This window comes from Diabrotica virgifera, chromosome 9 (genome assembly GCF_917563875.1).
Source record: "Diabrotica virgifera virgifera chromosome 9, PGI_DIABVI_V3a".
In the NCBI taxonomy this organism is placed as follows: Eukaryota; Metazoa; Arthropoda; class Insecta; order Coleoptera; family Chrysomelidae; genus Diabrotica; species Diabrotica virgifera.
Genome location: NC_065451.1, coordinates 182571209 through 182598108, shown reverse-complemented (window position 1 = coordinate 182598108; position 26900 = coordinate 182571209). Strand labels below are relative to the sequence as shown.

The following is a 26900-nucleotide window of genomic DNA, read 5'->3' as shown; positions in this document are numbered from 1 at the left end:
GTGGCTATGCTTGAATTAAATAAAACAACGATTAGGTATAATCGAATTATATCTAATAATAATAGTATCAAATTATACCTAATGACTCAAAATTCAAAATCAATTGATGTAAAGTTAGTTGAAGGTCGGTGAAAAACTAGTGCTGGCGAAATTTAATTAGCTGTTTAAACTCTAGATTTTAATTGCGAAGCGCATTCAATGAATCATATGTGATTTGCTAATTATGTCATGTGTGAATGATCATATGTGACCGTTCAAATTGTTTTTAGAAAAACGCTGAAAAGACTATTTAGTGATAATAAAAACCGATATTTACTGCAGTTACATGACATTTAATATTAAAACAGTATGTATTGGATGTGGTAGAATGTAGACTCTTTGTATAATTACCAATTGAACAGTGAAGCTGTTAGATAAATTTTCCGATTCAATCATTTCTACTGTTCACAGTTCTGTGTTTGCTTTTTGAGTAGGTATGGTACTTTTTCCGCAAATCGCCAGGAAATTTTGACATTCCTGTCAAAATTTCTTGAAGAAAAAGTCAGGACTTCCTTACTGTAAGGAAATGTCATTTCCTTACTGTAAGGAAATGATATTTCCGTACAGTTGTTAGTGTTAAATTTATAAGCGTCAAGTTTGACAATTCAACCTCAATACGTTTCCATAGTAACCCAAGTAATTTTATTAGGAATTTCAAAGCACCATTTATTTGGGAATAAAATTATCGCGTTTTTTTTAAATCAATCAATATCTGTCGAATTTTAAACGATTTGCGGAAAAATAGTATGTTTACCTCGTAGGAAAAGCCACATTCCTGGACTCTGTGTTGCTAAGTCTCGGCTTGCGCCTCGACTTAGCAATCTTCACAGTCGTCCAGGAATGTTAAGCTTTTCCTACCCGGTAAACAATGTACTATTGCCACCCCCTTTTCTATGGTAGGTATTTCATTTTCTTGACAACGAAAATGTTCGGTGTGGAAAGAATTAATAAGTGCGTGGAAACATGATTTAAAGAAATGTAAAAAGTTCGCAGTAGGCAACCCAAATTACACGTCGCGAAGTAGTGGGTCAGGATCTAGAATCGAGTTTTTCCTTTCAAATGTCAATGCCAAACGCAGGGTTGCCAGATTGGGGGAATTTCCCCCAAATTTGGGGTATTTTTTCTTGTTTGGGGGATTTTTTGGGGGTATACACTGAATGGGGGATTTTTTGGAGGAAAATTTTTTCGCATTGGGGTTTTTTGGGGTATAATTTTAAGAACACATTCCATTTCTTGGCCGATTTTGAATTTCAAGTTAAACTGTGATTCACAAAAATCTTTGAATATAAATTCATTTAAAATCGATTCTGCCATCTAGTACAAACTACTTAACTTATTTTGTAAAGCATTACAGTTTTCTTCAATAGCGACACAACAAAATTTGGTTTTTGTGCGCTTGATGGTGTATTTAAATATTCATAATGGTACCTATGTGAAACACAGAAAATCATATCTCCTATTGTTTAACTTTATTTACTTTTCTAGAATTAACTTTGAAGAAGGTTGTATATCTGGTGTGTTCAATAATACGCATAATTTATTTAAATTAGTGTTTGTAGACGTGTTAATCTAAAAATATGCCTAAAGAAAAGGAGTATACCCGAAAATACCGACTTGCTTGGGAATCGGATGCTGAACTTAAAGGAAGGTAATCTGTTTAATAGAATTTTAATGGTGTGGGTCATTAATAATTAATTATTCTATGTATGATGGATTGGTCCTGTATCAGAAGATGACACAAAATCATTTTGTAAGATATGTAAATGGCAGATTTATAATATATTGTATAAAATTTACTAAAATTCTACGCTGGTAAAATGTCACTTGACAGCCAAAAAAGAAGAAAAAATGACAGATGACAGCCCAAAAAGAAGAAGAAATGACAGATGACAGCTCAGAAAAAAAGAAGAAGAAATGGCAAATTAATTTTTGGGGGATTTTTTTAAAAAAATGTCATTTTTGGGGGAATTTGTAGTTCAGGTTGGGGGAATTGTATAAATCGGTCTGGCAACCCTGGCCAAACGCCATACGCCAAACTAGTTGACGTTGACACAAGGAAGCAAGTATGTTATAGTTTTTATACAGTTAAGATTTTCATATTTTATTATTAAAAATACGTTTATTTTACATTTATAATTAGTATTGGAGTAACTTAAAACTTTTTTGGATACAGCTTTTAGTTATGTGTGTGCAATATTTTAAAATTACTGAACTCTGATTAGGGTAAGTCGGGACTTCCTACATTATTTGATATCTCTTTATTACTCCAGATAAATAGATATAATAATCAATTAACTTTCATATTATATGTATTATATTTGCGAGTAATAGACTTGCGTCTCCAGTCAAATTTAATAGTTAAATCAGATTATGAATGTGCTCTATACCCTTACTCCCCTAATAATAGAAAGTAGGCACAAGTTGATAGAGAAAATCTGTGCTAAATTTGGCAAATTATCGATTGTTTGACAATAAATATAGAAAATAAGATAGTGAATGAGCTCTTGTAATGTTATTTTGATAAGGCCAATACTTCATAATGTTTGGATTACTTTGCTGATAATGAATAAAAAAAATCACATTGTATGAGTTCATGTACTTTTTATAAAATAATAATTATATTTACAAAATAACAAGTAAGTAAATAACACCAGTGAACTATGTTGTCCTAATAATGCATGTACCTATTATAGAAAGCTTTTGTCATCTTGTATTGTTTCCTTTCTTTGTTCTTCTTCTTTAAGTGCTATCTCCACAATGAAGGTTGGCAATCTTCGTGGCTATTCTGACCTTCGAGGCAGCTGCTCTAAACAATTACCTTGATCTGCAACCAAAACATTCTGTCAGGTTCTTCAACCAGGAAACGCGTCTCCTTCTCTCTATTTTTCCTTGAATTATGAGTTTCAAGATTTTGTATCTTTCACCTTTCATCTCATGTCTGCAGGGACGTATCTTGCCATTCGTGCACCCTTGGCAAAATTCAATGCTCCCCCCTTCCCACAAAAAACAAGACTCTCATTAATTGCACCCACAATTCACAGGACTGTAATGTAACAATTTTTAAATAGTTGTAGGTAGGCAAATTACTACAACTACTACTTTAAAATGTATTAGGCCTGGTAGCCCGATCAAAGAACAATCTGACCCAAAAAAAAATAAAGGAAGGATGAAAATTTGGGAATAGGTACAGTAGAGCGTCGATTATCCGAACGTTGATCAACCGAACGACCGCTTATCCGAACTCCCGACTTGTCATGTAAAAACTCGATTGAAAATACCTAAACGTAAGCTTTTTGTCCTTTCTATGAAAAATAAACACGATATTAACCAACGGTCAGAGGGAGGTGAATCTGTAAAGAATTTATCCAATGAATACAAAGTTGGTAGGCTGGTAAGGCAGATAAAAAACAAAAGACGGAGATAAGTAAGTTTATGTTCCGACTTAATTCTTCTGATTGATCCACAAATCGTAATACAATAAAACTTGCCTTAAATACAGATTTAGATGATGTATATATAAGCAGTTTACTCAAAACTTAAAAAAAAAGATCCCAGGGAGAACCTATTTGTCCTCCCAAGATCCTAGGGAGTGTTAGCTTTGTTGCATATAGTTTTTGATGGCAAACTGACACCGAAAATCAAATTTTATATTTTTTAATCCATTCTGAAATACTTTGCCAGACACATGGTTAACAAACACATAATCCAGCCCCTCGTAAACAGGTAGAATTGCTTCGGCAGAAGAAAATTGACAATTTTTAATGCTTAAATAATCTTCATTTTGTTGCAAATACAGCACTTTTTTGTTTAATTTCTATCCTATTTGTCACTAAAGATATACATGTATCATGTATGTATGTAAGTATGTAAGGATGCATGTAAATAATGCTTTCATTCGCCTATGGATAAATAGTATTCCTAACTCAATACAGTTCGATTATCCGAAAAAATCGATTTTCCGAACACCCCTGTCCCCCAATTAGTTCGGATAATCGACACTCTACTGTAGTTAAAATTGTCTATTATTATATAAGAAAAAGTTTACAATTCTACATCCCCTCCATTTTACAAAAATGGAGGGGATATATACATTCAAAATAAGACCGGAATTGAATAAAATGACTAATTCAAAAAACAACTTTTGTTCTATAGAGTTTTTTCGCTAAGTCAATAATTAAGTTATTTGCGAGTGAATATGTTCATTTTTAACAAAAAAAACATGTTTTTGGACGGTTTTTCGGAGATAACTCAAAAAGTAAGTATTTTATTGAAAAAAAATATTTATAGCAAAAATATAGATTATAAAAAATTGAAAAAACCGGTGCATGCATGAGGTCAGTAGACCCAGTAGAAGCAGAGTTGTAGCTAATGAAAAGTAGGTTCTTCTTCTTCAACTTTCAAATCGAATATTTTTTCAATGTGAAATAACTCAAAAAACAGAGCACTTTTTGGGGAAATTCATTTGAACTTTTTTAAAGTGGTTTTCTAAAAAAACTTCTAACATTAAAAGTCAGTGAGTTACGCTCAAAATATTGTTGGTCCCTTTTATTTTTTCGTAAAAAAAATCGCGAAAATCAACCCCTGATTAGCATCAGAAATAAATTTTATCATTACCACTTGACAAGTTACTTTGCTTATGTATTATTTATATGATCTGTAAGTTTCATCGGTTCAAAGTGCTTATTCTTGAAAAAGTTGTAGTTAAAATGGCTTAAACGAGTAACTAATCACGAGTTTAGGCAAATTTTGAACAGCCATAGCATATCCAATTTTTGTCTAGCAAGAAAACCAAAAATCAAAAATATTCAGAAAAGCAAGACGAACATTTTATTACTCTTTGAGATTTTTGGTATTACTAATAATTTTTAAGTTAATTCCATAAAAAATTCCATTTTTTTCAAAATTTAAAAAAATGTTTTATTTTAAACCCAATTTTTTTCAAAAATGAGTACTTTAAACCAATGAAACTTATAGATAATATAAAAAATACATAAGTAAAGTAACTTGTGAAGCGGTAACAATTAATTTTATTTGGGAAACTAATTAGGGGGTGATTTTCGCGATTTTTTTAGCAAAAAATAAAAAAGACCAGCAATATTTTAAGCGTAACTCACTTACTTTTAATGTTAGAAGGTTTTTTAGAAAACACAAATGACTTTAAAAAAGTTGTAATGAATTTTCCCCGAAAAGAGCTCCGTTTTTGGGTTATTTCAAATTGAAATATTCGATTTGGAATTTGACGAAGAAGAACCTACTTTTCATTAGCTACAACTCTGCTCCTGCTGGGTCTACAGACCTCATGCATACACCATTTTTTTCAGTTTTTGATAAGCTATATTTTTGCTGAGAATATTTTTTTCGCTAAAATACTTACTTTTTGAGTTATGTGCGAAAAATCGTCCAAAAACATGTTTTTTTTTTGTCAAAAATGAACATATTCACTCACAAATAACTCGAAAAGTATTAACTTAGTGAAAAAACTCTATAGAACAAAAGTTACTTAGAATTAGTCATATTATACAATTTTGAACTTATTTTAAACTTAGATTTTTTCACCCCCGAGAAAATATTTTCACCCCGCATTTCCCAATTTTTGTAAAATGGAGGGGATGTAGAATTGTAAACTTTTTCTTATATAATAATAGACAATTTCAACTACCTATTCCCAAATTTTCATCCTTCCTTTATTTTTTTGGAGGTTTTCGTAAAATTTTGTGTTCCCTGATCGGGCTATGGGTTCAAAAAACAATAACAATAAAGGCGGTATTTTTGAAACATTATTTATTTTACTTATAAAATTATTTTACTCACTACTACTTTACATGTAATATTGTGATTCACAATTTGTGAATATGTTACATTCATGAGAAAATGTACTTACATAAACTATCATAACTATGCACTTATGTTACATTAATTTAAGCGAAAACATTTATATATAATAATAAATAATAACCTACAACAGTTCATGAAGTTTTGATTTAAAATTTAAATTTTTAGTCAATTTAATTTTGTTGAATTAACCTGGTATCTTTTATTATTGTTAAAATTTCACTTTGCGTTCTTCAATAGATGCGAATTCATTTATGACATTGTCAAAGTTAAGTTTTGAAGCTTAAAATCCTTTATATATTACAATTATTTTTATAATATTACTGACCGCGTACCGGTATTTATGTAGTCTCTTATCTTTTTAATTTTGCTAGAATATGGCATTATATTTTTTCATCGAAAGTATGAAAAATGCTTAGTTTATAAAATTAAAATTTTTTTTTTTTTTTTGAAAAATGGCTTTGGCAGAGCCAATTAGCCAGACTTGTTTGTGATTGATTGCAGATTCATAGTCATAAATTTCTTATAAACATAAGTACATTCTACAATATTATTTTTATATATACATTGGTACATTGTGTAGCTTTTTTTTTATTTTGTTTTTTTTAATTATTTTACTGTTTTTTTAATATATATTTTAATTTGTGCGAAACACTTTTTTTTTCTTCTTTTTTTTTATTCTTTTTTTATTTTGTTTCTATTTTTTTTATTTTTTTTTATTTATTATTTTTTTGTTATTATTTTATTATGTGTTTTTTTATATACAGTGGAACCCCGATAAGTCGGCCCCCGATAACCCGGAAGTCCGGCTAACCCGGACCGATTTTTATCAGACAAACATTACAACAATAAAAATGTATGTCCTTTATGGATTTTCCAATTTCTTTTCAGCATCTTAAAATATTTTCTTTTATCTTTCCTTATAAACATATTGTTCGAATACTATAATATCTTATATTTTTCAGGCTAATTTTATTTATCATAATAAACTTTCTTCGTAAAAATTTGTCGCTTTGGCGAATTCCTATGTAGTTCATTCGTTTCAATTTTCAATGTCAAACACATTATACAATGAGAGGTAATGCGTATTTGTGTAATTTGATACATAATATACCTTAGTAAAAATGACTGGCATGGCAGACAACGCTTGTCGTGTTATCGAAACCAACAGGCATCTGTAGTATCCTTTATTTACTTGAAACTGTCTAGCATTGTTTAGAAAAGACTATTAAAAAATTATTTTTCAAACAATGGTCTTAGTCTTCACTCTTATTAAATAACATAAGTTCGTTCTCGTTGCGAGACGGTATTGTGTGTGTGTAGTAAAGTCGCATTATTCGTTCCGTTCTGTAATCGTTCGTAAATATATTCAGATTTTGTGTTTGCCTACGTAATGGCAATAAAACTTAAAATGTTGTTTTTGTTTCAAAATGATAACAAAAGACAGTTTGGACAATCGGTGCAAAGCTAAGAAAGCTAAAAATGAGACTCTCGACGACGCTTTGTATGTGTGGAACGCGAACGTGGTTTACAAGTGTCTGTGTGCCAATTATAACGGAGTTTATCTGTAAGCATACCATATTTTAATAATTTTTACCATTTTCTCCGGCTAACCCGAATGTTCGATAACCCGGATCGGCCGCGGTCCCGATTAATCCGAGTTAACGGGGTTCCACTGTATTATTTTTTTTTTTCATTTTTTCAAATTACATTAACAAATTATGCCTATTATATTACGTTTACAACTTGTATTTACATAATTTAACATGTTTATAAATGAGATGAAGAATTTCCATATCATTTGTAAATATTAAAGTATTAAGGTTTATTGGGAAAAAACATTTTAAATCTTTTAATTCCTTATAAAGGTCGTTTATGTTATTTATGTTTAAATGACATTCTAATATGACATGTGTTAGATCTCCGATTTTGCCACAAGTACAATTGGGAGTATCTGACAAGCCGATTCTATGCATGTAATATGGCGTAAGAGCATGATTGGCTCTCAGGATTAAAATTAAAATCTTGGATTTTCTAAAAGTTTTTCTTCCGCTAATTTTGCGCCCTTGGCGGGCGCCTCTTTCGCCAACCCCTAAATGCGTCCCTGCATGTCTGAGATCTTGCAATTTCCTTTCTTTTATTGGGTTTTCAAAGGCCCTCTCTCTATGCCTATTCTCTTTAACACTTCTATATTCGTGACTCTATCTACCCATGAAATCCTTAACACTTTTCTAAATGTCCACATTTCAAACACCCTAAGTTGATTTATAGCATTTCAGTTCAATGTCCTCGATTCAGCTCCATAATAAAGCACACTGTGTACATAAAATTTAATTAGCCTTATTCTGAGGGCCAATATCAGATCTTTGCTGCATAAAATCTTTTTCATTTTCACGAAGTTGGCACATGCTTTTTCAATTCCCACTCTTATTTCAGTCAGGGTTGGCAGGTTTAAACTACGGTTTAAACCAGCTGGTTTTTTAAGAAAAAAACCTGGTTTTTTTGTTGAGTCTCGAAATTGGTGTTTTTATTTAAAGTTTTTAATACAGCTGCTGCATATGAAGAAAATTAAGATAAATAAATTCTATTTTTTACTTTCGAACTTAGTTATTTTGATTATTTCATTCATATAGACCAAGAGGCAGCGCTGAAAAATCTCTTTGAATTTACTAAAGCTATATTTTTCACGGTTGATTACTGTGAGTGTGTAGAGAAACATACTGCGGTCGGTCAAGCGAAACGTAGAACAGGGGTTACTGAGAGGGTATCAAAGTTGCTTTCCTACGAAGGTAATTATTTCCATTTACTAAGGCTGAAAATCAGTACACACATTCTAAATTAAATATAAATAAAAGTTATTATAGTCGGTCAGCTGTATGACGGGACAGAGCCGGTCGGTCGGCCCCAATAGTCGATTGAGGAAATAAAGCATTTTGGCTCGCAATTTTTTCGTCCAGCATGGATTTACTTGAAATTTTCACAGAAGGTAGGGAATAGTCCAAGGATCATTTTATATATCATGCCGCTATCATACGCTAAAACCTTGGGGGTGGTTGCCACCCCATCTCGGGGGTGGGAATTTTTTATTACATTTTAACCATGTAATTTGATGGAAAAAGTGATTCTAAGAAAAAAATGTTTTTTACATTTTCTTCGTAAAACTAATATTTTTCGAGTTATTCGCGCTTGAAAATAACAGTTTTTCGACGAAAAAATCGACTTTTTTAGAGGGTTTTTTGAGAATACCTCGAAAATATGCATTTAATCAAAAAACTGTAGATATCGAAATTGTATCTTTTAGTAACACAAACCGAATTCTTTTCGTATACTATCTTTAAGACCAATACAAACCGAGATACGGCATGTTAAAGGTTAGCTTTTTTCGTCAAATGCACAATTTGAAATATTCAAAGCCAAATAATGAGAAAAATTTGCATTTTTCGAGGAAAACTTAAATAATCTTTTTTCAAGCATACAATTAGACCTTTCAAAAAAAATAATAAAAAGTTTCTAGCATGAAAATTAAGCGACTTACAAAAAATGTCAGTACCTGCTTTTCTCTACGAAAAAATCAGTGAAAACAACCCCCTAACTACCTTCCTAATTCAAAATTATTCTTCACCTTTCTGTAGTTTCTTTTATATTTATATTATCAATACACTCAAGGAGTTTGACCTACAGTGGAACCTCGATAAGCCGGATTAATCGGGACCGCGGCCTATCCGGGTTAGCCGGAGAATATGGTAAAAATTGATAAAATACGGTATACTTACAGATAAACTCCATTATAATTGCAAAAACATGAAATAGGTACATAATATGCACAGTACATCTAAATTACGTACAGTTGTATACAGTATTGTTTATTTCTTGGTAAAAAACTCAGTCAAAGTGAAAAAATGTTCGTTTTGTCTGATGAAAATCGGTCCGGGTTAGCCGGACTTCCGGGTTATCGGAGGACGACTTATCGGGGTTACACTGTATTTAAAATGGTTAATTTTGGAAAAATTGGAGTTTATAGAAAAATTGATTTTTTGCAATTTGGTATTTTTTACCTTTTACTTCAAAATGTCTCCGAAAATACTGAAGATATGAAAAAAATTATATACCACTTAATTGTAGCTTTTTATTACCCTGTGTATAGATTTTCATTACAGTGAATAGTTAGCCAGATATAGATGTTTAAAACCTCTATTTACCAGCAAACACCCCCTTATTCGAGCCCTTTAAACCCGCCCCAATTAAAATCTAAGCCATCTTACGAATTTAATTTACACAGTCTTATAGCTCTTTAAAAATCCTACAAAATCCTACCTCTTTAGAAATCCTTGTTTTCACTGATTTTTTCGTAGAGAAAAGCAGGTACCGACATTTTTTTTATTAAAGTCGCTTAATTTTCATGCTAGAAACTTTTTATTTTTATTTTTTGAAAGGTCTAATTGTATACTTGAAAAAATATTATTTAAGTTTTCCTCGAAAAATGCAAATTTTTCCCATTATTTAGCTTTGAATATTTCAAATTATGCATTTGACGAAAAAAGCTAACCTTTAACATGCCGTATCTCGGTTTGTATTGGTCTTAAAGATATTATTTGAAAAGAATTTGGTTTGTGTTACTAAAAGATACAATTTTGATATCTACAGTTTTTTTGATTAAATGCATATTTTTTGAGGTATTCTCAAAAAACCCTCTAAAAAAGTCGATTTTTTCGTCGAAAAACTGTTATTTTCAAGCGCGAATAACTCGAAAAATATTAGTTTTACGAAGAAATTGTAAAATTTTTTTCTTAGAATCACTTTTTTCATCGAAAAAAATGGTGAACATGTAATAAAAAATTCCCACCCCCGAGATGGGGTGGCAACCACCCCCAAGGTTTTAGCGTATGATAGCGGCATGATATAGAAAATGATCCTTGGACTATTTCCTACCTTCTGTGAAAATCTCAAGTAAATACATGCTGGACGAAAAAATTGCGAGCCAAAATGGTTCATTTCCTCAATCGACTATTGGGGCCGACCGACCGGCTCTGTCCCGTCAAACAGCTGACCGACTATAATAACTTTTATTTATATTTAATTTAGAATGTGTGTACTGATTTTCACCCTTAGTAAATGGAAATAATTACCTTCGTAGGAAAGCAACTTTGATACCCTCTCAGTAACCCCTGTTCTACGTTTCGCTTGACCAACCGCAGTATGTTTCTCTACTCTACACACTCACAGTAATCAACTGTGAAAAATCTAGCTTTAGTAAATTCAAATAGATTTTTCGGCGCTGCCTTTCCGTCTAATAGGAAATTCTGACCAATAGAAAGCTACAGAAATAAAAATTACAGCGATTATTTTTTAATGATTTTAACTTCCAATCATATAGTAAGATATTTGATCACGTGTTTAATTCTCTCCAATCAGATTAAAATTATACTGAGAATTATTTACTGTAGAAAATTACCGATAGAATTTTTTTAAGTAGATTGTTTCTGTTTAGTGACAACCAGTTTCCTAGTTTTGACAACTGTCACATTTAAGAAAATATCCATAATATACGTATTAAAAAATAATCTTACGAATATCACACGACAGTAAGAATAAATAAGAAAATAATGCTTCATTTTTACTCAAATTTGTTGTCTTTGGGCAATAGCCACTCTCCCTGCGGGCTCTCGTGTCTATTGCCAGACAACAAATTTTCGAAAAACTGTCGCATTATTTTCAATTTATTCTCACTCTCTTGTGATATTATAGGTACCCGATAATTTTTGATAATATCCCGTCGTCAAGCATTACGTCTACGTAATGGGCGTTACCCCAGGTAACATCTGAGATGTGGATTTGACTTGTTTACATGTTGAATGTATGACGTCAAGTACTTGCCGTCTCTTAAAGATATTAAAATTTGTATCGGTTATAATTTCGTCGCAAATACCGGTAAGCTATTATCGGAAATCTACTACAAAAAAGCTTTAATGCTACCAAGCCATTTAATTATGCATAAATAATTATTACTTCCCTAAAAATTTAGTTGGAAATAAAGAATTTTGTTGGGAAATACCGGATTTTCCGAAGAAAATTTTCATCGGAAGGAAATCAGAAAAAAATACCTCTCTGTAGAATTAAATTTCAGTGAATATTTATTTGTATGTTTTTGGTTTAAAGTTAAAATCGTCGGAATTCCAGAGCAATAACTGAAAAAAAAATGATTTCGGGGCACTAATTTGTTTATAAACAAAATAGCATACTTTCTGCGGGCTTTGCGTACCCATAAGCCTGATATATGCCATCTTAGGATTCGATTCCAACAATAAAATAGCTGGTAAATAACTTTTCCTTGTTTTTTCCAATTTGCCCAGAGTATTAGTTAAGACAGTGTGGAAGGATCAAATAAATTAGTTAAAAACTTGTTGCTATAATACTGGAATAATTGCTACCTATAATACAATCTTGTCCAGTCGTAGTCGGACATTATAATTTCATAGAATTGTAGTCAATCGTGCTCTATATCATCAATTTCATCTACTTAACAAGCACAAGTGAAGGTTTACTTTAATTGCTTTTATTAAAAAGAGTTTAGATGGATTTGTTTTGAATAGTGTTTGTTGGCTATTTGATTGTCAATAGTGTAATTGAATTATTTATATAAAATAAAATGTTTTTGTGTGTTGAAATTTGTTAATATAGATTTTAATTTGGTTCAAACGTGATACAGTAAATAATATTCGTCATGATATATTATAATTTAATTTGTGATATTGAAAATTTTTTAACAATATTATACAAATAATATACAGGGTGATTGATTAGTGGGGTAAAGTTCAATATATCCGCTATGCTATAGTAATAGATAGCAATAAAAGTTAATAACAAAAATTTTAGCCAACTTTGAGCATCACATTACAAAATTAGTTTGAATGTTACAGGTTGTTCGATAACACAGTGGCAGACCAAACTTATGTTTTTTTTTAATGGAACACCTTATATTTTATTTTATATTTGAAATCCTGTTAACTTCTCCATCACAAAAATATAAAGGTTTGTTATGTTATACAGGGTATTTACAAAGTTATAAGTAACCAATTTTGTATGAAAATCTAACAAGTTCAACTCCCTGTATAAATAAAAATAAGCACAACAGCAATGGTTTATTAATGCCATATTTTTTTATTTATTGTCAAAATTTTCAAGAATTATTGACATTGCTAATTTTCTTTATATCAAATACAGGGTGAGTCCCCGGGAAGGGGGTTATAGTGGTCACTGGGAGTTTTCCGGCGTCTACTTATTTCTTAATGATTCTTTAGTCAAAATTAACTGAGAGCGAAGTGGCAGCACTTTTTTTAACTCAGCGAGAAATGCATTTTTTCTGCACAAAGCTCTACTATTCCGTAAGTATTTTACATCGTTTGAAATTCACATTGTATTACATACCAATATTTTTCTTTTAAAAACTATCAGAAGTAGTTTTGGGGACATTAATACATTAGCCTGAATTTTTTTAGCTTTTTCTGACTACTCTAAGACCATTTTTTGAGGGTTTGCAAAGGATTTTTACACTTTTTAAACGCTTTTGAGATAGTGCTCTTTTTCCGGGTGTGAGTATATACAGGGTGGTTCATCTTATTCGCCTCGGTGTCTGTACGGAAAACCACTTAATATTTTTTTAAAAATTCTTCGCAGAAATATACAGGGCCATTAATACTACAATCTAAAAATAATGTGAATTATACAGGGTGCTCCAAAAAAGAGTGGTATATCAAAGTTATATTTTTTCTTATGGAATACCCTATATCTGATGACATTATTGAATTGACTTTAAAAAATAAACTATACTTTCATAAGGGTTCCCTATACCTAAATACAGGGTGTTTTCATTTATCTCGATTTTTATAAACATATAAGGTTTTAGAAAAAAATAAATATCTAAGAATCAGTAACAAATTATTTCTTGGATCTTAATAATAGACTGTTTAGGATACTTAAACAGATGCCTATTGCAACAAAGTTTCTTACAGGATGGTCAAAATATGAGATTGTTCTATTAACAAATTCAAGCTGTAATAGCTTACTTATTTTACATGGAACACCCTGTATCTTACTAGTCTATCGCGTAGAAAATTTACTTAGCTTTCAATTTGTATTAGAGTTTCCTATACCTATCTTTTTACAGGGTGGTCAAAATATTAGGTTGTTCTATTAACAAATTCAAGCTGTAATAACTTACTTATTTTAAATGGAACACCCTGTATCTTACTAGTCTATCGCGTAGAAAATTTATTTACCTTTCAATTCTTATTAGGATTTCCTATACCTATCTCCATTCATTTTTTAAATATTTAAAGATATTTTAATTTGTAACCTTTAAAAATTAGAATTAAGTACATATGTCGTGGTTATGTACAACACATCACCAACATCGGCAATATACTTAGACAAGATACTGTCATTAAGAGGAAACAGTAGCGATCAACAGGTAGCGAAAACGCGTTCCAAAATTGCGGCTGTAATTTTGAATATTTTTTCGAGATATTTGGCACACGTATTCGTAATATAATAAAGAATGGCGGTACAGAGCCCAATTTGAAAAATATATTAATATGTGGAAATTACTCTGTAATTAAATACAATATTAAAAAAACGAGCCTGTACCGCAATTAAGAAGAACAAAAAAATACACTTTCTTCAAATAAACTTTGAAGATATGTACCTACACAAAATCTAGGGATCGGATAAAAAAGTTTATTTGAAGAAAGTGTATTTTTTTGTTCTTTTTAATGGCGGTACAGACTCGTTTTTTTAATATTGTATTTAATTACAGAGTAATTTCCACATATTAATATATTTTTCAAATTGGGCTCTGTACCGCCATTCTTTATTATATTACGAATACGTGTGCCAAATATCTCGAAAAAATATTCAAAATTACAGCCGCAATCTTGGAACGCGTTTTTGCTACCTGTTGATCGCTACTGTATCACCGTTATCATGTAATCACAAGTGTTGTATTATTTTAGTTGATTTTGGCCTACATGTGACATTGAATAATATGTTTATATTAAACTACATACCCTATATTAGATGCCGTATTCTGGAAGATATTTAAATTATATTTCATTCCGTATAAGTATTTTCCATATCTTAAACCGACGGTTATTTAGTTAATTTAAGAACACCACTTTTTGTTTGAATCTTTGAATCGCAATTACAAACAATTAAATGCAATGGCTACTATGACAAAAACGAGCCTATTGTACAAAAATATGTAAAAATGGGTATTTACAGAATAACATGGGAATTTATATTTACAGAATAACATGTGTATTGAGAATGTTTACATGGAATTGAAGAGATTTTAAATTAAATATCTTCCTTTATAAAGAATAGAATATCGAGTATGCCATTTAAAATAAGAACACTCTGTGTGATTAAATGATAAAAATGTGAATTTTATTAACGAAAGTATCTTGACTAAGATATTTAAGTATATTGCCGGTGTTGGTGATGTGTTGTACATAACCACGACATAGGTACTTAATTCTAATTTTTAAAGCTTACAAATTAGGAAATCTTTAAATATTTGAAAAATGAAGGGAGATAGGTATAAGAAACCCTAATAATAATTGAAAGCTAAGTAAATTTTCTACGCGATAGACTAGTAAGATACAGGGTGTTCCATTTAAATAAGTAAGTTATTACAGCTTGAATTTGTTAATAGAACAATCTAATATTTTGACCACCCTGTAAAAAGATAGGTATAGGAAACCCTAATATAAATTGAAAGCTAAGTAAATTTTCTACGCGATAGACTAGTAAGATACAGGGTGTTCTATTTAAAATAAATAAGTTATTACAGCTTGAATTTGTTAATAGAACAATCTCATATTTTGACCACCCTGTAAGAAATTTTGTTGCAGTAAGCATCTGTTTAAGTGTGCTAAATAGTCTATTATTAAGATCCAAAAAAGAATTTGTTACTGATTCTTACATTCGTAGATATTTATTTTTTTCTAAAACCTTACATTTTCATAAAAATCGAAATAAATCAAAACACCGTGTATTTAGGTATAGGGAACCCTTATGAAAGTACAGCTTATTTTTAAGGTCAATTCAGTAATGTTATCAGATATAGGGCATTCCATAAGAAAAATATAACTTTGATATACCACTCTTTTTTGGAGCACCCTGTATATTACTGTGAAGATTTTTTTTTAAATATCAAGTGGTTTTCCGTACAGCGACCGAGGCGAATAAGATGAACCACCCTGTATAATATATACTTTATTCAATTTAATGATATTAGATTATATTATATAAACACAAAATACTTACGGAATAGTAGAGCTTTGTGCAGAAAAAATGCATTACTCGATTAGTTAAAAAAAACGTGCTGCGATTTCGCTCTCAGTGAATTTTGACTAAAGAATCATTAAGAAATAAGTATGCGCCGGAAAATTCCCAGTGACAAGACCTCCCACGATAACCCCCTTCCCGGGGATCGTGATGTATATTATATTACTTATTATCTTTATTGGTAAAGTATTCCTTTGGATTCATGCCAGCGAAATGCTTTCGGCAAACAGTAATATTAACTAACAATATTTATTTTTTAGATATGTGCAGAATGTTCGTAATTGACCAGTAATTTCCAGCAACAATGTTCAATTTATTCAACGGAATTCTATCATCATCTGGTTCGGGATACATACCGGAGATGGAACAGAAAATCAGTCAATTAGAGCGAGGTACGCTAGTAACGAAGTACTCTTGGAGAAAGAGGCCGGAACGGAAGACATTGGCCATCCGAAGAGAAACCAAACAACTGATATGGACGAGGAAACCTGCCATCGACGGTGCTGTTAACTTGTACGAAGTCAAAGAAATCAGACCAGGTACTTTATCCAAAGATTTTGAAAAATGGCCCGAAGAATCTAAAAAGCTGGAGAATAAATGTTTCGTTGTGTACTATGGAACTGAATTTAATCTTAAAACTTTAAGTATTTCTGGTAAGTGACTGATTTTAAAAAGTTTCATTTTTCTTTCACATTGTTAGGCTTTCCTGTAAATTCAGAGATTAACCGTAAAAAAAATTATTATGAATGAAAGGCCTACTCCAAAATTGCGTATTGGGAAAAAAGTGCGTTCTTTTAATTGTTGTTTTCACCAAATTTTGAAAAAAATGTGAAAACTTTGAATTATCCACGTCCGTCTGTCTGTCTGTCTGTCTGTCTGTGAAAACAACTCCTCCGTCATTATACTAGGTAGAATGGCAAATGAGGTGTCAAATGAAAGCTTATGATCGAAGGATAGTACTAAAGGTGATAAATTTGACCTAGGATGTCTGTCCGTCCGACCGTGAATATAACTCCTCCGTCATTATACCAGGTATAATGACGAACGAGGTTTCAAATGAAAGCTTATAATCCAAGGATGGTACTAAAAGTGAGAAATTTGACCTAGGCTGTCTGTCCGTCCGACCGCGAATATAACTCCTCCGTCATTATACCAGGTAGAACGACAAATGAAGTGTCAAATGAAAGCTTATAATCCAAGGATGGTACTAAAGGTAAGAAATTTTACCTAGGCTATCTGTCCGTCCGAGCGCGAATATAACTCTTCCGTCATTATACCAGGTCGAATGAGGTGTCAAATGAAAGCTTATAATCCAAGGATGGCACTGAAGGTGATTAATTTGACCTAGGCTGTCTGTCCATCCGACCGCGAATATACTCCGTGAATATACCAGGTAGAATGACAAATGATGTGTCGAATGAAAGTTTATAATCCAAGAATGGTACTAAAGGTGAGAAATTTGACCTAGGATGTCTGTCCGTCTGACCGCGAATATAACCCCTCCGTCATTATATCAGGTAGAATGACGAATGAGGTGTCAAATGAAAGCTTATAATCCAAGGATGGTACTAAAGGTGAGAAATTTGACCTAGGTTGTCTGTCCGTCCGATCGCGAATATAACTCCTCCGTCATTCATCATCCAGCCTCAAAAGTCCACTGCTGAACATAGGCCTCCTCCCCTCGTTTCCAACCCCATATATCCTGCGCCGCTCTCATCCAGTTTTATTTACCTTTCTTAAGTCGTCAGTCCATCTTGTAGGCGGTCGACCGACGCTTCTCTTGTCTTCTCTTGGCTTCCATTCCAATAACCTCTTCGTCCATCGCCCATATGTCATTCCGGATATGTGTCCTGCCATAGCCACCTTTACTTTACAAGCCATGAAGAGAAAAAGGCAACGTCGCAATTGATTAAGTCGGTAGTCTGACTTTCGGACTACCGCTTTCGAAACTACGATTTTAAAGTACAAATTCTGGTAAAATTTATAGTATTTTTTGAGTCGAACAAGAAAATATTATTAATTAGAAGTTTTTACAAAATAATATTAAAAGTAATTCCTTGTAAGTAACGTTTATTATACAAAAAAAACCAATAACAAGAATATAAACGGGATTCATTTTTTTCGAATCCTAAGAAAACTAATAAGTATTTTTCAAAAATTTAAACGCAGAATGAAAGATTACGTTAGGACCGAGGGCCGAAATTCCCTGAAAACTTCTATGTTTATTTTAATAAGTTACAGGGGTGAAAAACTAAGAAAATTTAATGTGATTTTTAGTTTCAAATATGTCATGAAAAACACGTTTTATTCATTCTAAGGGACTTTCGGCCCTCGGTAATAAAGTAATCTTTCATTCTGCGTTTAAATTTTTCAAAAATACTTAAGTATTAGTTTTCTCAGGATTCGAAAAAAATGATTACATTTAAAATACAGGCGTCAAAATTTTGCATTTTGTTCCTTTCCACTTAAAGTTTGTCGCACTTATTTAGAAACACCCTGAATTGATAAAGAACAAATCTAGTTGTTAAACATAAGCGAAATAATAAAAAATACAGAATGTTAAGAAAACCGGAGTCTATAGTTGGGTTTTAATTTCAGTATTTTATAAATGCCCGGTACACCATAAAAATTTTTAGCAACAATATTATTACAGCGGTATTGTAAAAGAAATAGGGTATAACATATTTAAAAAATCACTTAAATCTGCCAACAGGTTTAGGAAATATAAGACATTAAAAATGACAAAATTATTAAGTGGACGGATTTCTATATGCACGCAAGTTTATATAAAAATATATTATATTGAACTAAAATCATCTTAATAACATACCTTTTAATGTTCTTTATAATTTGGAGCACGAAATATTGTAAAATATTTCAGTTTCTCCGTAAATACAGTGAAAATTATTTAAAAACAAATGAGAACTGTCAGAATTAATCGGTCTACCAATAGATGTTGCCAAATTTCAACTTCATGGCTTGTTAAGTAAAGGTGGCTATGGTCCTGCCCATCTCCACTTCACTTCTCCACTATTATACCAGGTAGAATGACAAATGAGGTGTCAAATGAAAGCTTATAATCCAAGGATGGTACTAAAGGTGAGAAATTTGACCTAGTCTATCTGTCCGTCCGAGCGCGAATATAACTCCTCCATCATTAAACCAGGTAGAATGACAAATGAGGTGTCAAATGAAAGCTTATAATCCAAGGATGGTACTAAAGGTGAGAAATTTGACCTAGTCTATCTGCCCGTCCCAGCGCGAATATAACTCCTCCGTCATTATACCAGGTAGAATGACAAATGAGGTGTCAAATGAAAGCTTATAATCCAAGGATGGTACTAAAGGTGATTAATTTGACCTAGGCTGTCTGTCCGTCCGACCGCGAATATAACTCCTCCGTGATTATACCAGGTATAATGACAAATGAGGTGTCGAATGAAAGTTTATAATCCAAGAATGGTACTAAAGGTGAGAAATTAGACCTAGGATTTCCGGTTTTAGAAAAGCAACCAGAAGTACTCTTTTAAAGTTACCAAAATAGTACAAGTGATGTATTATTCGACGCGCCTTCGCAAGACGAGAATAAATATATACTTCCGGTTTCATCACTGTCTGTCCGTCGGCGAATACAACTCCTCCGTTATTAATACAGATATAATGACAAATGAAGTGTCGAATGTAAGCTTATAACCCAAGGATGGTATTAAAGATGAGAAATTTGACATAAGACTTCCGGTTTTAGAGTTGCAATCGTAAGTACTGGTTTAAAGTCACCGAAATATTATAAGCGATATATCATTCGACGTGCCTTAGCAAGATGAGAAAAAATGTAAAATTGTGGTTTTAATATCATTTCCGGTTAAAAAGTTCTAATCAGAAGTCGCAGAAATAGTACATGTAACACATCAATCGAAGCGTATTGAAAAGTTGAGTTTGAGTCTTTAGTTCCGGTTTTAAAATCATTTCTGTTTAAACAATGAGGACCCAAAAGTTTAGTAAAAATGACTCAAAATCAGTAAAATCTTATACCAATCGACGTAAAGTTACACGATGATTTCAAATATCGACTTCCAGTTCTACTTTCGATTACTTTGGGTGAAAACCTAGGACTTACGAAGTCCAATTACTTGTTCTTGGTATGATGTTTATAAATGGTTGTCTGGAAGTGTCACGAAAAACAGACTATATTGTTAGCCGTGTTTGTTATTTTCTAATAAGAAATGTGTATGGAATTATGGAAAAAAACTCCTCCTTAAAAACACATTCCAGCGGCAAAGAACATTGAAGTAAATTTCTGTCCTTTAAGGATGTACAGAAGAGGGCGTTTTCTGTTCAGGATTTGCTAGATAAAAAATCAAAAATCGCAAAAATTAGATTCAACGCAGAAGTTAAAATAAATAGAGAAAACATTAAAAAATTAGTTTCGTTAACTTGTACTTTGGCAAAACAGGAACTGGCTTTCACGACGAATCCGATGATTCCCTAAATCTTGGACATTTTAAAGCGATTTGGGAAAAGGCGGCTATATGCAAAACTAAAAAAGACAAACCTGTTATTATACAGAAAAGGTACATTTTTCGATTAATTTTTATTTATTTTCCAGCCTTTTCTGAAGCGGAATGTGCACTTTGGTTGACAGGATTAAAATATTTAGTTGAAGATACTATAAAAGCGCCATATCCTTTACATATCCAAAGCTGGCTACGAAGAGAATTTTATGCCATGGAGAGTCCGAGAGAAACGTAAGTACAGTTGAGTCCGCGAGTCTTTACCCGTGCGTCATTAATACCTGGCGAGATAAAACACATACTTTTTATCTAGCATCATTCTCTTCCACGCATGAAACTCATGACAAACCAGCTGCCGTTTGTTATTAAGTAAAAACACACGTTATTTTTATGAACCATCTAGACTCAGTGCATTAAAAAGAGATAGGTACAAAAAAGACGATTCGGTATGTTTTCATATTTTAAACACAATTTGTTTGACGTTTCTGCTTTGTTTACTTTTGTGGCTGTCAGTCAGTTGAATTTTTTGCGGTTTTTGTCGAATTTTTGCGTTTTGAAGTTTATTTATATTACACAAACAGTTGTTTTCACAACTAATTTTATATTGGGTTTTGAAATTTTAAGGTAAATAATTATATTTTGGCAATTAATATTTAAAACATACAAAGCTAACGTCATTCACACATTAAAGAAATTATTGTGTTTAGATTTCCGTCAAAGTGAATAAAATAACAAAAATAAAATATGTTATTGAATTTTTTTTATAAATTGTTTATTTATTTATTAATCAATAATAATAAAATAATTTATTAAGCTACTTCAAATGTAGCTGTAATTCTGCACAAAAATTTTGAAGCAAAACTTACATTTGACATTCTATATATTTGATAACGTCAAATTTTATAATAAAACCCGTAATCGTAACAGTAGCCACTTTCTGTCAGTTGTTGTTGCGTGAAATAGATTTCCGACTTATTTCGTATGCTTTAAATGATGACGCACGGGTAAAGACTCGCGGACTTAACTGTATCAAAAGATTTATACAGTATGGTGCAAATGAAAGGAATAAATTCGTTATTTCGTAAACCGGTGACTTTAAGGAAAAATCCCGAAACAGGTCGATTTTTATTTTTAAATGGACCGTGATAGTGTGACGTCAAAACGTCAAAAAGGTTTCCAAACAAAGCAACTGTCAATTGATTGTACACGTGATTTGTGTAATAATTTTTAATTTTATTTTGTTTTAACAATCATCTGCACATTTTTTCTAAAGACACAATCCTTGTTAGTTGTATCAATCATATTGCTTTTAATCAACGAAAACATTTCGTTTATAAATTCGCAAAAGTCTGTGTGTTATTGCGTTGCCGCTCCTGCAATACTCAGATCAGATTTATCGATGGATTCTTATGTAGTTTTTTCTTCTGAATCCAAATCTGAAAACGGCATTTCGATATTTCTAACCGTCTTCGAGATAATCGACCCCAAAGTGTAAAATGTGACGTCACAATCGGGTTATTTTCTTCCGACACACTACACGTCCAGCTGAAATCGTTGTTATTAAGTAGGCTAGTTTTTTAATCTCGATTTATTAAGGTTAAGCAAAGCATAATAGGTTATTTACATTTGAGTTTAACACTTCGTGAATGTCAAACTAAATTTTAAATTAAGTATTAATTAAACATTAATGACATTTGATAGTGAAGTTAAATATTATATGAAATAAATAAGATGTTCAAAAATACATTTTGAGTATATTTTAAAAGCAATAATTTATTAACAGCTTCAAAAAGGTTTATACGAGTATGCGGCCTCCCCTTTATGATAAATGGACTGTTCCATTTGCTATGAAATTAAAATATAGTCGGTTCGCTAAACTCGACACAACTGGCTAGTGATTTTAGTAGGTAATTTTTTTGTTTTTGCGAATTTTGCCAAAATTGACAAAATTACTAATTATTTAGTAATTATTAACTAATTAGTAATTATTTTTTTGCCAAATTGGCAAAATTATTGACTAAAATCACTAACCAGTTGTGTCTGAGTTTAGCGAACCGACAGTATATGAAAGAATATTGTTTGGTGTAAACAATTATGGTCTGATATGTGCAATTACATCTTTCTAATAAAAAAAAATATTTGAAGATTTTTCTCAAATTATGGATACCAGCAACATTTTCATTTATAACTCTTTTATTTTTAATTTGACGAAGAAATGTTATTCTCCGTAAAAAGCTCTTCATGTTCTAAGATTTATGATGCAACCATCATATGTAAAATTTTATTAATTTTATACGAGGTATATAAAAAATATGAATTTCGATCAAGAGTGAACTGCCTTTATAGTTCATAACATTTAAATTAGAATGATATAATTGCACATTAAAACATAATTATTAATTCTAAACTACTTTTCATAATAGCAATTTTCCATATTATGAATTAAAATACGTAAATAAATAAAGTTTTCGTTATGATAAATTTTCAGCTTGTTTTATAAATGTTCTTACACAAAATTAAGGATTTACACACGACATAGAAATTACTGCCTTTCTTCAGGTTTTTAACCAGTCCTATTTAGAAATATGGTGGAAAATATATTATAAGCATTGATTACAATCACGGGCACTCAACACATTACCATTTTGTAAAAATTAAACATCCTACAAGCAATATAGGTACATATTCCAAGTATAAAAACGAAAACAAACACCACGTGTGAATTTTTGCTTTGTTTGGAAACCATTTCAGAGTAGCCAACATTGATTTGACGTCACGACTATCACGGTCCATTATTGCATATACAGGGTGGGCATTAGTGTGACAAAGTCTAATTACTCGCTTGTCGTAAGAGATACGAAAAAAATTATTTAGGTAAAAGTTGGGGTACAGATAGGAACATAACGTAAAAATATTTTTAAATATACAGGGCCACCCGTATTGACAGGGTGACACAAACTTATGTTTTTTAAATGGAACACCCTGTATATTTTTACACTTTTGGATTCTCCTCAATGCCTTCTTCCATAAAATATAGGGTTTTGTAATATTATAGATAATAAGAGGTACAGTGGAACCCCGATAACCCGGAAGTTCGGCTAACCCGGACCGATTTTCATCAGACAAACATTTCAGCAATAAAAATGTATGTAATATAATATTTGAGAGATAATGTGTATTTGTGTAATTTGAACTATACGATAGTAAAAATGACTCATGGCACACGGCGGCAGAGCGACTTTCATTGTCTCGCATTATCGGAAACAACAGGCACCTGGTATTCCTTTATTTCTTTCAAACATTCAAACTGCCTTAGCATTGTTCAAAAAAGACTATTTAAAAAATTATTTTTTAAACAGTCTCCACTGTTCTTAAATAACATAACATTTTTCCGATTGTGACCGTATTGTGTGTAGTACAGTCGTATTTTTCGCTTCCGTTCTGTAATCATGCTTCAGATAGGCTTGTGTTTGCGTGTTTTTTGTCTACGTATGAGTTTTTTACCAAGAAATGAACAATACTCTATACTCTATACAACTATTACGTAATTTAGATGTGTACTGTGCATACATATTTCATGTTATTTCAATTATAACGGAGTTCATCTGTAAGTATACCGTGTTTTATTCATTTTTACCATATTCTCCGGCTAACCCGGATTTTCGATAACCCGGATCGGCCGCGATCCCGATTAATCCGAGTTATCGAGGTTCCACTGTAGTTTCAAAGATAATTACGTTGTTTTGTTAATTTCGTAACAACATGTAGATTTGTAGTGATTTGACATCAAAATTTTTATTTATGTTCAAACGATTTTTAATATAGTCTACTAATCTTCTTCATGTATTATGTCCTTTCAGAACGTTGGTTACCATCATAGCTATCTTAATTTTATTCACTGCCACTCTAAATAACATGCTTTTATCAATACAATACCAATCTCGCAAGTTCTTCAACCATGAGGTTCTTCTTTCCTGGACTGCGTTTGCCTGCTATTTTTCCTTGCATAATATTTTGTAGCAACCTATATTTGGGACCTCTCATTACGTGTCCGAAATACTCGAGCTTTCTCTGCTTGATACTTTTTATGATCTCAGTAGTCTTGCTGAGACGTTCTAGTATTGTGGAGTTTCGAATCTTCTCCACCCAGGAAACTTTTAAAATTCTTCTATAGCACCACATTTCGAAAGTCTCAAGGCGATTTAGATCGATTTTATTCACAGTCCAGAACTCGACACCATAAAGTAAGACCGAGAACACGTAGCAGCGAAGTAGGCGAATCTGCAATGCCAATTTTAGGTCTCTGTTACATAACACCTTGGACGTCCTTCTAAAAGCGGCTCTAGCCTGCTCTATCCTAGATCTAATTTCGCCGTGACTTTCTGCGTTACAATTTAATTGCTGTCCAAGGTAAACGATTTTATCAACTTGCTTAGGTTTGGTATTATTTACATATATAGGCGGATTTATCGCCGCCGCCTACGAAAAGTATACCTCCGAAAAATGCCGTTAAGAGTAGAACTTTCAATGAACGTCGCGAAAAATATTATTTTTGATTATATGTATGATTGTGAAAATTATAATCCCTAATAAAGTGTTTGCGAAAAAATTCATTTTTTGAGGAGTATCGGGAAAAAACATGATTTCTGTTTGTGAGTCCACGAAAATTATAATTAGTAAAAAGTTCTCAGAAATAATTGTTTTCGTCGGCAGAAACAGAAAGGGAAATAATTGTTTTCGTCGGCATCTATTATGAACTAAATCTTTTCATTGTAAATATTTTGGGAGTTATAATTTTCGCGGACACGCATATAAAAAAAATTGTAATCGCCATTACTTATCAAAGAGTTATTATTTTCACTGGAAATGTATTAGGAATCACATTAATCATAGGTACCAGCGTTATATGCTGTTGTTTACTTATTACGAGTATTTTGGTTTTCCGTATGTTCAGATCTAGACCTGCCTCCCTACAACTCTCAACGACACTATCAAGTAGCGTTTGCAGTTCTTCTTGACTAGAAGCTAGGAGTACTGTATCATCCGCATATCTCAAATTATTGATGACTTCACCGTACACAAGTATTCCTTCTTGTTTTTCAGAAAGTGCATTTCTGAAAATTCTTTTGGAGGAAACGTTGAAGGGGTGACAAGAGGCACAGGCTTTTGTCACCCCTTCTGTGATTCCACAGCATCTACTAAAACTGATGTAGTCTACGTTTGTTAAACATTATTAATATAGCGAAACGTTTAATTTTAGTTTACAGGGTTGGTCGAAACTCGGAATGAGTATTTTCTGAGTTTTCTTAAATGCAACACCTTGTATTTTAGTATTGTAGTGAAGTGATATTTTATGGTACTTTTTTATTTCTTAAGCATACCCTATTCTTAAGTGCTTTAATTTGTGAGTTATTCGTGATTCTTTCAGCCAAACATTAGTTTGGTTTCTTTTTTGCTACATGTTCTACTATTTCTTTGATTTTTGTTCCTTATCTGATGGTATTATTTGGTATCCTGTCTCTCCTTGTAATTCCTAGCATGGCTCTCTCCATGGCCCTATGGGTCACTCTTAAATTTTCTGCTGACCTTTTCGTTAATGTTGGGATCTCTGTTCTGTATTTTAAATATTTCCCGTAGCTTACCAAACGCAGCCCAGCCCAAAGTTACTCTGCGCTGACCTCATGCGTTTCATTGTTCTTTCCAATTTGTATCTCATGTCCAAGGTATTTATATACATGTGTTTCTGTTATGTCGGCGTCGTCTATTCTGATGTTTGGTGCAAGCACTAAATTTGTTATTATTTGAGTTTTACTTACGTTTATTCGGAAACATACTGCTGATGTATGATGAAATGGTGTCCTTCTGTCGAACTCCTCTGTTCACTTTGATTTTACCTGTCGTGTCGTGAAGTTTCACACTTATGGTGGCATTGTTGTATATGTATACAGGGTGTCCCGAAAATATTGGTCATAAATTCTACCATTGATTATGGGGTCAAAAATAGGTTGATTGAATCTCACTTACCTATATACAATAGTGCACACAAAAAAAGTTACAGCCCTTTAAAGTTACAAAATGAAAATCGATTTGTTTTCATATATCGAAAACTCTTAGAGATTTTTTATTGAAAATGGACATGTGGATTTTTATGGCAGCAACATCTTCAAAAAATTA

General features: G+C 31.9%; 1 protein-coding gene across 2 annotated transcripts in view; it reads left to right on the top strand.

Moving 5' to 3' along the window:
• Window positions 1-2091: 2091 nt before the first annotated feature.
• LOC126891888 (1-phosphatidylinositol 4,5-bisphosphate phosphodiesterase gamma-1) overlaps window positions 2092-26900 on the top strand; it is a 212360-nt gene continuing 187551 nt past the window's right edge. For both annotated transcript variants that reach the window (XM_050661227.1, XM_050661228.1), the window contains exons 1-3: window positions 2092-2262; window positions 16476-16868; window positions 20822-20960. In XM_050661227.1, coding sequence (XP_050517184.1) covers window positions 16520-16868; window positions 20822-20960 — 488 coding nt within the window. In that variant the 5' untranslated portion in view covers window positions 2092-2262; window positions 16476-16519. The remainder of the gene's footprint in view (window positions 2263-16475; window positions 16869-20821; window positions 20961-26900) is intronic.